General features: G+C 43.4%; 1 protein-coding gene across 1 annotated transcript; it reads left to right on the plus strand.

Annotated features, from left to right (window-relative positions):
* The first annotated feature begins 35 nt into the window (after positions 1-35).
* Positions 36-2,890, plus strand: si:dkey-154b15.1 (uncharacterized). Its single transcript, XM_054624054.1, has 3 exons — positions 36-270; positions 947-1,041; positions 1,134-2,890. The coding sequence occupies exons 1-3, from the start codon at positions 72-74 to the stop codon at positions 2,415-2,417; spliced, it is 1,578 nt and encodes a 525-aa protein (XP_054480029.1). The 5' UTR covers positions 36-71; the 3' UTR covers positions 2,418-2,890.
* The last annotated feature ends 10,229 nt before the right edge of the window (positions 2,891-13,119 follow it).

Genomic DNA, 13,119 nt, shown 5'->3' on the forward strand with positions numbered 1-13,119 from the left:
ACTATGCAGTTGACTTGTGGGTGTTTATAGCAACGGGTAGCAGTCAAAGACGCGCGTAATTTCCACGCGTAATGGAGACGGACGGCTTGGAGGAGAGGACCAGGACGGTGGTGGTGACCGGGGTGGCCGACCTGCTGACCCAAGACAGGATGGTCGACAAGCTGACTATTCATTTCCAAAGCAGGAGGAGCAGTGGAGGAGATGTGGAGGAGGTGAAGTATCCAACCAACATGGATGGAGTCGCTTTTGTCACTTTCCACAAAGCTGAAGGTAAATGGAGCATCTGTGTGTGTGTGTCTGTGTGTGTGTGTGGTTGCAGGAGGAGCATAATGCAAATAATACATGAACAATAAACAGGTTAATATCTGTTCATAGCCCCACAGTGTGTGCCTCTTTAGTTTATCTTTGCATAAAGTCACAGAGATGCACATAAACTAATACTCAGCCATCTTGGAAATCCACAGAATGGTCTATTTATGTGTTTTATTAGCTGTGACTGGAATGTGATGGCAGGACGTGAGGCCCAAGTTGAAGCAGTACATCTAAACCAACTGCAGCCATTGTTAGATGTGTCTTCTGTTGTGTGCTGTTAATTGGCTCCCATGGGAACTGCAATCCCTTCCCATGGGAGCCACTTAACTCAGTGTGTGGAGAGCTGAAGTGTAGATCAAACATTTATTTACATGAAGTGCTTCCTGGATGTATGCCCGGCTGTTGAGCAGGTTTATTTCGCCATTATATCATAGTCTCCATGACAACAGAGTGGCCTTACGAAGCAGTGCATTCTTTGTTTCACTAACCTTTGTTAGACACCTTCCGCAGTTTCAAATGTGGAAGTTTCTTCAGATCACCACTCCCTGAATGTTTACAGATGTTTTGCATTAATGATGCAAAACATCAGCAGCCGAGCGGAGATTGTAGCAGAACATAACGGTACTCTTGGCAGATGCAGAGAGGGTGGTGCGGAAGGAGCGGCATATCATGATGGACGACGAGTTTCCTACGAGCTTCATCATCACTGTGTTCCCCTTCACCAGAGATGTGAGTGCCGGCTTGGTTTTAAAAAAGACTTACAATGACATTTTTCACAGATGATGTAAGATATTTCATTTGGATGTGTTCTTGTGCTGCAGGTGTTTTTGTACGTCCCCAGCGCTACGGTCGACCTCTCCGTATTTGGCACAGATCAGATTTCACTGATCCAGAGTCTGCGGTCAACTCACAGGTCGCTGCGGTTCCGGACTTCCCTCCAGCAGATGAAAGCCACCATTGAGGGGCCTTTCTCTGCCGTCCAGGCCCTGAGACAGGACCTCATCCTCAGGGCCGGCCTGCTCAAATCCGACGGAGTATCTGCCCGAGCTGCTACCACCAAACTGAGAGAAACCACCTTTAATCCGAGGGTGATATCTCACCGCGAGGTTGTCGGCTCCGTAAGCCGCGGCGGTTCTGAAGCTAAGCCGGGGCCAGGGAGCTCAAACTGCTTATCGACGCCGCCGCAGACCACAGGTGAGGCAGCAGGATCCCAAAGCCCGCTCTCGAATGGGAAAAAAACTGGAAACCACTCCCCGAGGCAAAAAGCTTCTCAGGAGAGTTTGGCCGTCTGGAGCTTCGACGACACACACGGCGACGGAGAAGAAAAGAAGAGGAATCGGTCCAGGCTGGAAACGCCCAGAGAAAAGAGGACAGAGGGAGCAAAGTCCAAGCCCAGACAAGTACTGAAGGCAGGTACTAGTTCTTCCTCATCAGGCCTTGACCTGCAACTAGCAGAGGACATCTCAGCAAAACAGCCAGTAGACGGCTATTCAGAAAAACACAAAAGACCAGACAGGATCAGAGGAGAGAATCCGATGGACTATCTGAAGGATCGAGATCAGAGTAGATCAGACGGCACTGCTAAGATCCCCCCGACCAAATATGTCTCAACATCCTACAAAAGCGATACGTTGGACACAGAGAAGCTGTCTGCAGTCAGCCCGGAGGTCGAGGGGGACGAGTCCGTCTGGGTCGACTCCTACGCGTTCCGCTACATTGAAAAGTTTGAAAAGTGTGAGTTGGACAGCTGCTTGAGAGGCCTCGACGCACGGGTCATTCGCGAAAGCGCCGACCTCACACGGATATCGCTGACCGAGAGGGAGACCTCCAAGACGGGATCGAGGGTCCAGCAGGCGTCGGAGGCCCTCCAGCGTTTGGTGGCGTTTCAGGAGCTGATGTTAAGAGTTCATCAGATCGACTTTGATGAGCAGACCGAGAGACAGAAGCTGGTTGAAATCTGCCGTGATGTGAATGTGCTGTACCCGGACGTTCTTTACTTGCTGGAGGACTCTTGCGTCAAAGTCATCGGCCCCATGGTGTCAAGTCACCTGTTCTTTAAGAGGTTGGAGGAAAAAGTACTGGACTCAAAGACACTGAGAATGTAAAGGATGTGGCAAAAATAAAGGGATGTAGTTCCACCAATGACCACAGGGTGGTGCAGTTGCGCTGCGTGTCACAAAGGCCTAAACAACATAATCAACATGACAGCCTCGGTTTCATGTTCCTGTTACACTCACACAGTTATTTTTTATTTTTGCAGCTTAAAATGACATCTATAGAAATGACTAACACATACATAATCACATGTTTGTGTCATTTACTCAGACAACTCAGTTTAGTTCTCCTATTAGATGAACATTTTTTGATGCTTTTGCTTTCCCTTCGTCTCTATGGTGAAGCCTCCTCTTCTGTTTAATAATTAGGCTTTTAAACAACCGGTGTTAATCCGAATGATTGTCCTCACAGCAGTAGGGACAAGGCTTAATTAACCTCCTCACGTCTTAATCACAAAAGATAATTAAAAGCAAAAATGACGGACGACAACTTGTCTCACATAATCTCGCCTTCCTACACACTTGTCTAGAGATTAATTAATAATTTATTGACAATAAATCATTTGATTTGAAGTCTGTTGTTTTATTTTTTACATGTCATGGCAGACGGACCAAGAAAAAAAGTGAACATATATTTTATTACAGGATCAAATTTGAGGCTGATTAAAAATGTAAATTCCCTATTTTGAGGCTTTGCTTTTTGAGGCTTTCCCACTGGAGTTCTGCTGTGATTGGAATGGTGTCCCAGCGTTGGACAGTAGGGGGCGGTGTGGCGCTTTCTCCTGCATGCTGAACCGGTTACATAGAGAGAGGCTGTAGCTGCCACAGTCCTGCTCAGTGAAACCATTATGGAGGCCGGGTTTGGCAAGCCGGGTGCAGATTGGCAGGCAAATGATGTCAGTTGGACGTCCCATTATACACACACACACACACACACACACACACACACACACACACACACTACACACACACACACACACACACACACACCTTCTCCAAGGGAAATACTGATCCGTACATGTGATGTGTGAAGATGCTCAGTTAAATTTTTTCTCTCTCTCTCTCTGCGATTATTCAAATGAGCTCGCTCCACAGCCTCGATAATTGATTCATTATGTAAAAATAAGCCACACAACGGTAATGAACACACACAAACATAGACAATCACTCATCTCCCAGACACACACACACACACACACACACTCTGGGTTGTTACCATAGGAACATAGTGGAAGAGGTTGGCGAGCTGCAGCGCGGGCGTCGTCAGGGGGGAAGCTCTCCAAACACAATGAAAACATCCAGGGAGGATGGAGGAATTACATTACAGCAGGAGAACCCTTCATCTTAACACCCTGATCTCTCTGCTGCCCCCTTTCATGGCACTCCTTCAACAATTACCCATCATTTGGGTGGGGGCCGGAGTCCATTGTGGTAAAATGGAGAGGAGGGGTCAACAGGCAGAAAGCGTGAATTTGTTTTCCCGGTCGTCCATTACGTCTCTTTTCATCCTCCTCCTCATTATGCGTAACGTATAATTAGGTAATTGCGTTTTTGAATAATAACGCGGATGACTTTCGTGATGGAGGTCAAAAACAGCAGCGGTGCCAGGAAAGGGATGTTTTTCCCTGGGGGGGGGGGGTTAGGTCTGCTGTGGATCAAAGCTGTGATTGGACCATGGGAGGATTACTGGTCGGGCCTACCGGGCACAGGTCGTAGTGGTCTGACAGTTCTTATTGGGAAGTAAAGCAAACGTGAACAAAGAGACAAAACAACAACTATGAAGAGATGCAGAATGCATACAGAGACACAAAACAACAGAGATGCTAAACGACTACAAAGACACAACATGCATACAAAGAGATTCAAAACAACCAAACAGATATGCAAAACGACCGCAAAGAGGTGCAAAACGAGCATAAAGAGACACAAAATAACCACAAAGGGACCAAAAATAATCACAAAGAGATTTAAAACAACCACAATGAGACACAAGATAACCAAAAAGAGACATAAATCAACTACAAAGGGATGCAACATTCATACAGACAGAAGCAAAATGACTGCAGTGACACAAAACACATAGAAATAGTCTCTAAACAACCACAAAAAAATGCACAACAACAACAACAACAGTAAAACCTAAAACCTTTGTGGATTGTACGGTGCTCATCACCACCTGACCACCTATTGTTTCATTTTGAGTGTGTATGCTCGTGCTATCATGTCCAGGCACACACACACACACACACCTTGGAGGTCAGAGGTCGCGCAGACAGCCAGCCAGCCTCTGCGTCACATTCTTTCACAGAGAGGAATGGCGGCCTCCGGCTGATGGATGGTCTTCTCCAGGAGACGGCGACGCGTGTGTGCGCATGTTGCGGCCACAAAATTGCATCTTAATGACTCTCTTTACAGATCATCAACCCGCCCGGGAGGGGTAAAGTGGGTGGTAATATGAGTTATACCCCCACCCACCTCCACCCCCTAAATGCGGTTTGGGTATTAGGGAGTTGTGATGTTGTGATGGAAGAGCCTTGTAGGAGAAATTGGGGGCAACGGACCAAGAAAACAGTTTGTGTGTTTGTGTGTGTTTGTGTGTTAGCTGTGGGAGGAAAAAAAAAACTGAATGTTGTTTAATTGGTCTCGCAACTTATGACCCATAATGTAAACGACGCGAATCCCCTCGAATTGTACAAACGTGACCCACGTGTGACTAATGATTAATGTTTAACTCTTCAGTGAATTCATCTCCTCTGCTGCTCTCTCACTTTCTTTTCCCAGATGCCCTTCAGAGAGTTTTCCCGCCTCTCCCAGTCACATGACCCTGCACACCTGTCCCTCATTCCTGTCGTCACACCTGCCTCTTGTTACCCCATTATCCCCACAGCACTCACACACACACATATATACATATATATATATATATATATATATATATATATATATATATATACCAGCCAAGAGGATGCCATTGTGGATCTGTTCTGAGGGGAAGAGTGATCATTTAAACAGTAAGGATCAACGGTTATCATTATCTTTTGTTGCTGCTATGTGAGTCTAGTTGATGATGCACAGATATTAAAACCCGACATTGCAATAAAAATGCGCCCCATCTGCTCGGCCTCACTTACCGAGCCGATCCAGGAAGTGTCGCTACAATTATCAGTCTCTCTCCCCCCTGATCGTTCCAAAAAACGCTCTCAGTCAGCGGGTCGTGAAGAAGTAACGCGTTTGCCTGTTAAACCGCAACACACGGATGCCACATGTGTACTCCCCTACCCTTGAGTTCGAACTATTACTTTGCACTTGGATATTTAAAGACAAGGGCCTCTGGATCTCATTCAAAGCCTTTTTGTGTTGGGAGGGCGATCCATGTGACTCTTTGTGGTTGAAAGTGATAGATTTCGCCCCAGACACGGGCTTAATGGGCCGAACTGCTTCGCTCGTACGCAGCTGGTCCCACAAAAATATCATATGATTGGTTATGCCGCCCCGTGGGAGAGCTTCTCAATTTCAGCCCTTGTCTCTCAGCTCCATTAGCTGAACAAAAAGACACCAGAGGAGGCACATATCTCCGGTGGCACCGCTCGGCGTCAGAAAATCTGTCCCTCTCTAGATTATTTCAGGCACTCTGTCTTATTTTTATGGAGGCGTCCCCGGGAGGCAGAATAGGTCTAATAATTGAGATTTGTGTGAAAAAGCACCTGTACGATTTAATGGCCCGCCGGACATTTTTTAAATTGAAGCCGCTGCAGAAAAAGGCATCGGTGGCACCATCTCGTGTTCTGTCCGCAATTTACGCACGCGGTACTGACCGTGATAGTTCCCCGGGTAGATAGTCAAATCTGTGACGCTGTAAAGGCTCAAATGTAACTGGCGCGGTGAGTTCACTGCATAGAATTGGAGCTTTTACCTTTTTTACATCTGAAATTAAACGTATTACAAAAAGAATCCTCATTTAATTCATAACTTAGACTCGGCTCTGTCCGGTAAAAACAGAAGTGACAGATGGAGGAGAGGTTTTTGAGAATACATCAGTGGCGCAGTGAGCTAACAGGATGTGCCAGCATGGGTGCGTTTGCACATGCAGGTGTGTGTTTGATGAGTGCATTTGTATGCTGTCGGCAGCTGAAATCAGCCGCGTGGGGAAGACGAATGGCGACGGCTTTAAGTGAAAATCTTAATGCTTGGACAAAGAACATAGATATGTCTCGAAAGGAGGAGGAAATTTCCCAACATGCCGGTTGGTTGAGACGGTCCAAGACAGTGGGCCACGGCTAAATATACCGGAATATACAGTAAACAGCATACACGTGTTCATTCAAAAAAGCACTTAGACAAAGTGTCTCCTCATCTCCGAACCAATAAAAAATAAATCCTAAGAGGCTGAATGCATACATGCTACCTAACCTCGAAAGAGAGAGAATACACACCGTTTTGATTAGCCCGACTGGAGTCTTTAAAAAGTCTCTAGGAAATGTCAGCAAAATCATCAAAGCGTCCGTCTCCTTCATAAAGCCCTGATCAAAGGCATTCCCGACATACTGCGCCCTCCGTGTCGTTAGCTCACGGGTAAAACGCGTCCGCATCTGCACAACATTATTGGTTTTTATGGGAGTTTTATAAGTGGAGGCAGACCGAAAATCGTAGAGACAAGTGACATTTCCCCTCCTCTTAACTGCAGCCCCCAGAGGCTTTGCAAATGTGTTGCGGGTACTTATGTACTTGATTTACAAGGAATTTCACTCTGTTTGCCTCCTAATATATGACATTAATGCATTTTCTCTTTTCATTACTGCATCTCTGCTCGGCATCAAAATGTCACTTTCTCACCAAAACTCAAATTCTTCCTTCTATACTTTGCAAATCTGTTTTAAAAAAGAATACTTTAAATCGTGCGTTGCATGTATCCATGTTTGCTTGCCTGCAGTCTTCTTCTCCATCACCGTTTTGGGCACGTTGTCATTCTTTTTTTGCATGTGCTCTTCAAACCATTGCTCCACAGCGCTACTAGTGGTCAGAAACCCAACAGCGTGCCTTTAATTTTATGTTAAGTGAAATGTAATTGATTGTATGCAGACATAGCATACTGTATGTATGTATATATATATGTATGTGTGTGTGTGTGTGTGTGTGTGTGTGTGTGTGTGTGTGTGTGTATGTGTGTGTGTGTGTGTATATATATATATATATGGCATTGATCATAATTATATGTGAGGTTGATTAAAATAGAATCGTATTTGCTTACACCTTATACATTGTGAAAACAATATGGTACATTATCAGAAAAAAATCATTCAATCTGGCTATGATTTAAAGGAAACATTTGTTTTTATTAAAGCTGTGAGCCAATCCGGCACTGCCTTCCTGTCCAATAAAACACTTGCATATATTATCATACTGTCTCACATATATGCAGACTGTTATTCTATTTCATAGACACTGCTATCCTCTTGACGATATATTCTTAATCTTACAAAAAACATAATTCTTTCCTAAAAACAATGTAATTATTTGCCATACACACCAATATTCTTTCTCACATATAATGGTGTGTGTGCAAGTAATCTCGTTAAAACAATTACCTTACAATAGAAGACTATGCACTACAGTCTACAGTGTTTTCATGTGTGGAATTACACACACACACACCTCCACCATCCCCATCTCACCCGCACACACCCACCCAATTCACAGCGGGATGCTCAGACCTTAGGCCACTTCAGTAGATCAAAGAGATGTTGGTATGAAACCCCCCCCCACCCTCAAACGCCGCCCCTCAAAAACCTCTAAATCCCAGCACCACAGTGGCTCAAAGTAACCCCACAACACACCTCCTGCTTTAAGTACTCTTTCCCCTTCAGGAAGCCCTAACAGAAGCCCCGAAAAAGACCCAGCTGTGGGAGAGAGGGTCAGCGTGCCCCCTTTGTGGGATATCCCAACGGTTATGAAATATATTCACTCTCATATCTGTGTGCAGGATCCTCATATTCCAACACTTAAAAGCACCCTCACAGATGCTGACACAATTGCACCTTCTGCTTCTACACCCACCCATTCCCCCGCTCCCAAAGTCCCGCCAACAGTTTGGGCAGCGTTACCGTTTGGCTTTGCACACTGCATCCTCGCCATGCCTGCTGCTGATTCCCAGTCCAAGGGTTTTGCCATAGGTTGCTGGGCAAGGGGGGCTCCAAAGATCACCACAGTGCTGACAAAGAGAAGGAGACTCGCGTTAAACCATTTCATTTTGACACAACAAGCGTTTGAATCAGGCGGTGCGACTCTGCTCAGGGTTTTTTTTAAAAAGCAGTTGATGGATGAGAAATTACTAATTAGATCAACAAGTAATTATCTTACCTATTTACTGAGTAAAAGTGACAAATATTTGCATGTTTTAGCTTCTCAAAGGTGAAGATTTCTCAGTTTTGTATAATTCTAAATTCTAAAATATTCATTAGCTGCACAAAAAAATTGTTCAAATACATTTTACATAAAGAAATACTGTCAATCCATAATGAGAATAATGGTTTAGTCCCAATATGGGCCTTTTTTTATATATACATATTATATAATATGCATATAAGCAAAGCACAGGTGTTACTAATATTATAAATAACAATGGTTCATTGTCCCAGTAAGCCATGATGATGCGACAGTCAGCAAGTATTTCTTATTTAAACCTGTGTTTTTCCTACTGTGACATGTCAAAAATGTTTGCTGTGAAAACTGCCTAATGAAGACTGATAAAAATGTAAGCAAACCATTTTTAAAAGTGTATAACTAAGTATTTAAAGATTTTAAGTCTGTTGACAGAGGTGGCATGTCAGACAGTCAACAGTTAACGAAGCACGGTGTACTTTAGCACACCATTGCCCTGTAGAGGCTCTCAAATCTCCCAGCAGCCACGTCTGGCACGTTCATATAGGTCTGGTGGTGAGTTAACACATATATGGGCCAGAGAGATGGCCTGGTTCTTAGCTATATATAGATAGAACCTGAAATATGTGGAATGGTTTGTTTTAGCGTGGATGTAGAGGCCTTATTTTGAGAGTTTTGATTTCTTAATTTGACATTCAAAAGTGTCAAAAAACAAGGTAATTCTGGTTAGTTTAGTAAAGCTCCCCTACCAAGAACTAGTCCAGCGTATAAACTCAGTATAAACTGACTTGGGTTATTTTATTACATTTTGGGCAGAGCCAGGCTAAGCGTTTTCCCCTGGCTCAGTCTTTATGCTAAGCTAAGGGGGACTGCCTGTTGTGTCCCCTTGGCCCGTTATTCCGAAGGTCCAGTAGTCCGAAAAATATAATCTGGGACAAAAAGCCCTTTGGTCCGACAGCCTTATCGGGAAAGCAAAAGCCTGTTGCTTCAAAGGCCCATTGCTCAGAAAATACAAACTGAAGCGCCTGGCTAATTATTATCAGACTCACATTTTCTGACATTCCTGGTAGCATTATTTTTAACCAACCATGGCCAAGATATTCTTACACTTAACCTAAATAATCTCCCTCCTCATGCCTAAACCTTACTAACCCACATAAGACAGAGGCAGAGGGGTGGGTTATGCATTCGCCTGTTTTCTGGATAACGGGCTGATGGACAAATGGGCTTTTGGTCCAAGGGAACATTTATCGTAGGCATTGTGTTGTCACCCATTGGTTTGTGGATTGCCTTTATGAAGCCTTGAGTTCGTCGTTTTGCCGTCGCCATCTTGGAATATGGCCGTCACCATGTAGGTTATTTTTGCAACCAATGAACGGAAGTTACCATATTTGAAATGCAGAGGAGTGATGTAGTGACGCCGGACACAGATCTGTTAGCAATAGAGAACTGTCAATCACAGTAAGCCCGCCTTAAAGCATACTCTGCTTTATGCTCTATTTTCCTTAAATGGACCATAAATTCCTAAATGAACATCATGCTGTAATGAAGAATACCTGAAACGAGCATTTCAAAAGATAAACTCTTGTTTAGAATGTTTACTGAGTGAGAAGTAGGCATCGGCTTTATTGGCAGAACCGGAATTGCTGCCTGGGTTAATGTTCAGGTTTTGTTTTAGTACAAGCGTCCAGGTAGCAGTGCAGCAGTAGCAGAGACAGCAGGAACTGTGGGTGGAGCCACAGCCACCCAAATTAACATTAAATGATTGATCTTGTGTGCTAAAGTAATTAACTGTCTTTGAGATGAGGAAAAACTGTTCATATCAGGTTTTGAAACCTCAGAAAAATTTGTTGCATGATACTGGTCATGCATTTAGAAATACAATCAGCTGCTGTCTGTCATTAACAGCTGAGGACCTCTGATATAGCAGCCAGGGGGCACATTATATCAGCTGAAAGCAATGAAAGAACACATCCAAACCCTACCATCATGTCAACATTAACATCAGTCAATGGCAATTAATATTTCAAAGCTTTTCATCAGACCCACATTGGCGACAGCAGTGGTTGCATTATCTTTCTTTCGCCTTTTGTGCATTTGATATCTGAGGGGCAAATTTCAGACCCCACATTAAAAATCATCCCAACGCATATGGAGCCCCTCATTTATCATTACTATGATAAGAGCTGGATGACACCGGAAGGCTGTCAACCTCATCTCCACCTCACACGTCACTCGCACACAAACACACTCCGCCAGATCTGGATCGCCCCTGTGATGTGATTTGACTCATCGCCATGACTGTGGTGGGTCTGCACGGTTGTTAAATAAAACGAAAACCACATCCTCGCTCAGCAGCCGCACATTTCCGAGGATCGTGAGGGATTATCCAGCAGCCACTGGTTTGGATCACAGACTACATGACTGCAAAATACAGCCAGAGAACCGGGGTGAACTAGGCAGTGTTCATTTCGTTAAACGAAAAATAACCTTTTTTTGCATGGCGAGATAAAAATAAAGAACCTGTGATAACAAAAACTACAATTACAAGTTTCATGAAAGATTTTAACCAAATAATATTGTGAATGATGGACTAATGGACAAAAAGCACACATACGTGCATCCGCAAAATCACACACATAGTGGATTTAGCTTCTTTTTAGCTCACATTTCAATAACGTTATCTCTGTAAGTAGCTTTAGCTAACGTTACCACTTCCTGGAACTAACAAAGTAACTATTTACAAACTAAACGCATTAACAATTCCACCATAAAATTGCAAACTGCAAAAACAAGCAGGCTATAAAAATATAAGCTTGCGTTTTATAGAGCCACACAAGTGCGTAGGCGTAGCGTTGGCGTACTTCTGATCAGATTCAAACAGGTAGAATGGTTTAATACATTTTCCCACTGTCATTTAATGATTACACTCACAAATCCCGCTTTGTTCCCGTCATGTAACTGACAGATATGATTATTGTCCCATCATGTGGTTTTTATCTTGAGGAGATGCTAATGAAGACATAATTTCATGCGCCATTAAACCCCAAACACACACACACACACACACACACACACACACACACACACACACACACACACACACACACACACACACACACAACACACACACACACACACACACGCACATACTCAAACCTCCCTGAAGAATCAGGTCATCCCTGGAATGATTCATCCTTCAATCTATTAAACACACGCACAGACTGGACACATTCACTGTGCCTCATTACATCAGTGTGTATCCATGCCTGAACCGACCTAATGACTGACGGGAGACACTCCACAGACTTACTGTACTTTTCAAACGCGCCATTGACTTTTCTCCTCTGTCTTTGTGTGTGTTCCCGTCTTTGTGTGTGTGTGCCGTGCCCTCGCTGCCCTACAGTACATTCAGTGGAGGATATTAAGCTAATGGTTTATTAAAACAAAATGTCATGTGTTAGTAAGCCAATGGGGGCGGGGGGAGCCGACGCTTATTAGGATTCATTAGGGGGTTCCAGTCAGTTACCATTGTTTCATGCACTAGAAAACTCAGAATGTCATTGTGTAGATTTTTTTACCTGTTAGATGATGAAACATCTTGGCTCTGGTGCTCCGTGTTAACCTTTTATCTCATGTTTAGTGAAAGCAGGTGATTCATAAAATATTTGGTAAAACTTTGTATTCCAATGAAGGATATGGGCAGACTGTCCCTACATGTTATTACTCATAATTACTAGCAATAGAGATTACAATATAATAGCCCATCCTTAATAGAGTTTACATTAGAAAATGAACACGTCATTAATATGTAAAAACAGTTTTTGGCATTAATTTCTTTCTTTCCTTCACAAGAGCTTACGCCACTAAAAGAAAATGATTTGCTAAGAGGGTTCCTGGAAACAGGATGACACATTTCTCAAGACATTTAATACTAAAAGGAATTTTGGAAATGTTCCCGGTAGTGTTGAGCAATGTTCATGACGTTCCAATCCACATTTAATTTGTAAGAAAATACCAGAACAGACAAAGTGATGTACAATACAGTGATCACTTAAGTGATTTTACAATACAGTGAAAAATGGTGTGTTTTAAGTAATAACACAACAGTGACAGTGGGTTCTAAATAAAGCAATAGCTACACTTTTAGTTCTGGAAAATATCACTGTGGTGGTCAACAATAGTGATATCACCACAACTCTTTTTATTGTGAAACTTTGGCAATTTTTGGTGTTTTCATTTGGGGTTTACCGGTTTTATTCATGACTAGCTAGTCACAGACGCTACTGTAGTGTAACGCTAGTGCTCTTGTCCTGCTCTTAATTACATTACATTATTACATTACAGTGATTTATCAGATGCTTTTATCCAAAGA

This window comes from Anoplopoma fimbria, chromosome 22 (assembly GCF_027596085.1).
Source record: "Anoplopoma fimbria isolate UVic2021 breed Golden Eagle Sablefish chromosome 22, Afim_UVic_2022, whole genome shotgun sequence".
Taxonomy (NCBI): Eukaryota; Metazoa; Chordata; class Actinopteri; order Perciformes; family Anoplopomatidae; genus Anoplopoma; species Anoplopoma fimbria.

What these genes read in the sequence shown, in the direction of transcription:
- si:dkey-154b15.1 (XM_054624054.1), top strand. Translation starts at nt 72, where the DNA reads ATGGAGACGGACGGCTTGGAGGAGAGGACCAGGACGGTGGTGGTGACC. An exon ending in CACTTTCCACAAAGCTGAAG is followed by an intron (nt 271 to 946) that starts GTAAATGGAGCA and finishes TACTCTTGGCAG; the next exon opens with ATGCAGAGAGGGTGGTGCGG. An exon ending in TGTTCCCCTTCACCAGAGAT is followed by an intron (nt 1,042 to 1,133) that starts GTGAGTGCCGGC and finishes CTTGTGCTGCAG; the next exon opens with GTGTTTTTGTACGTCCCCAG.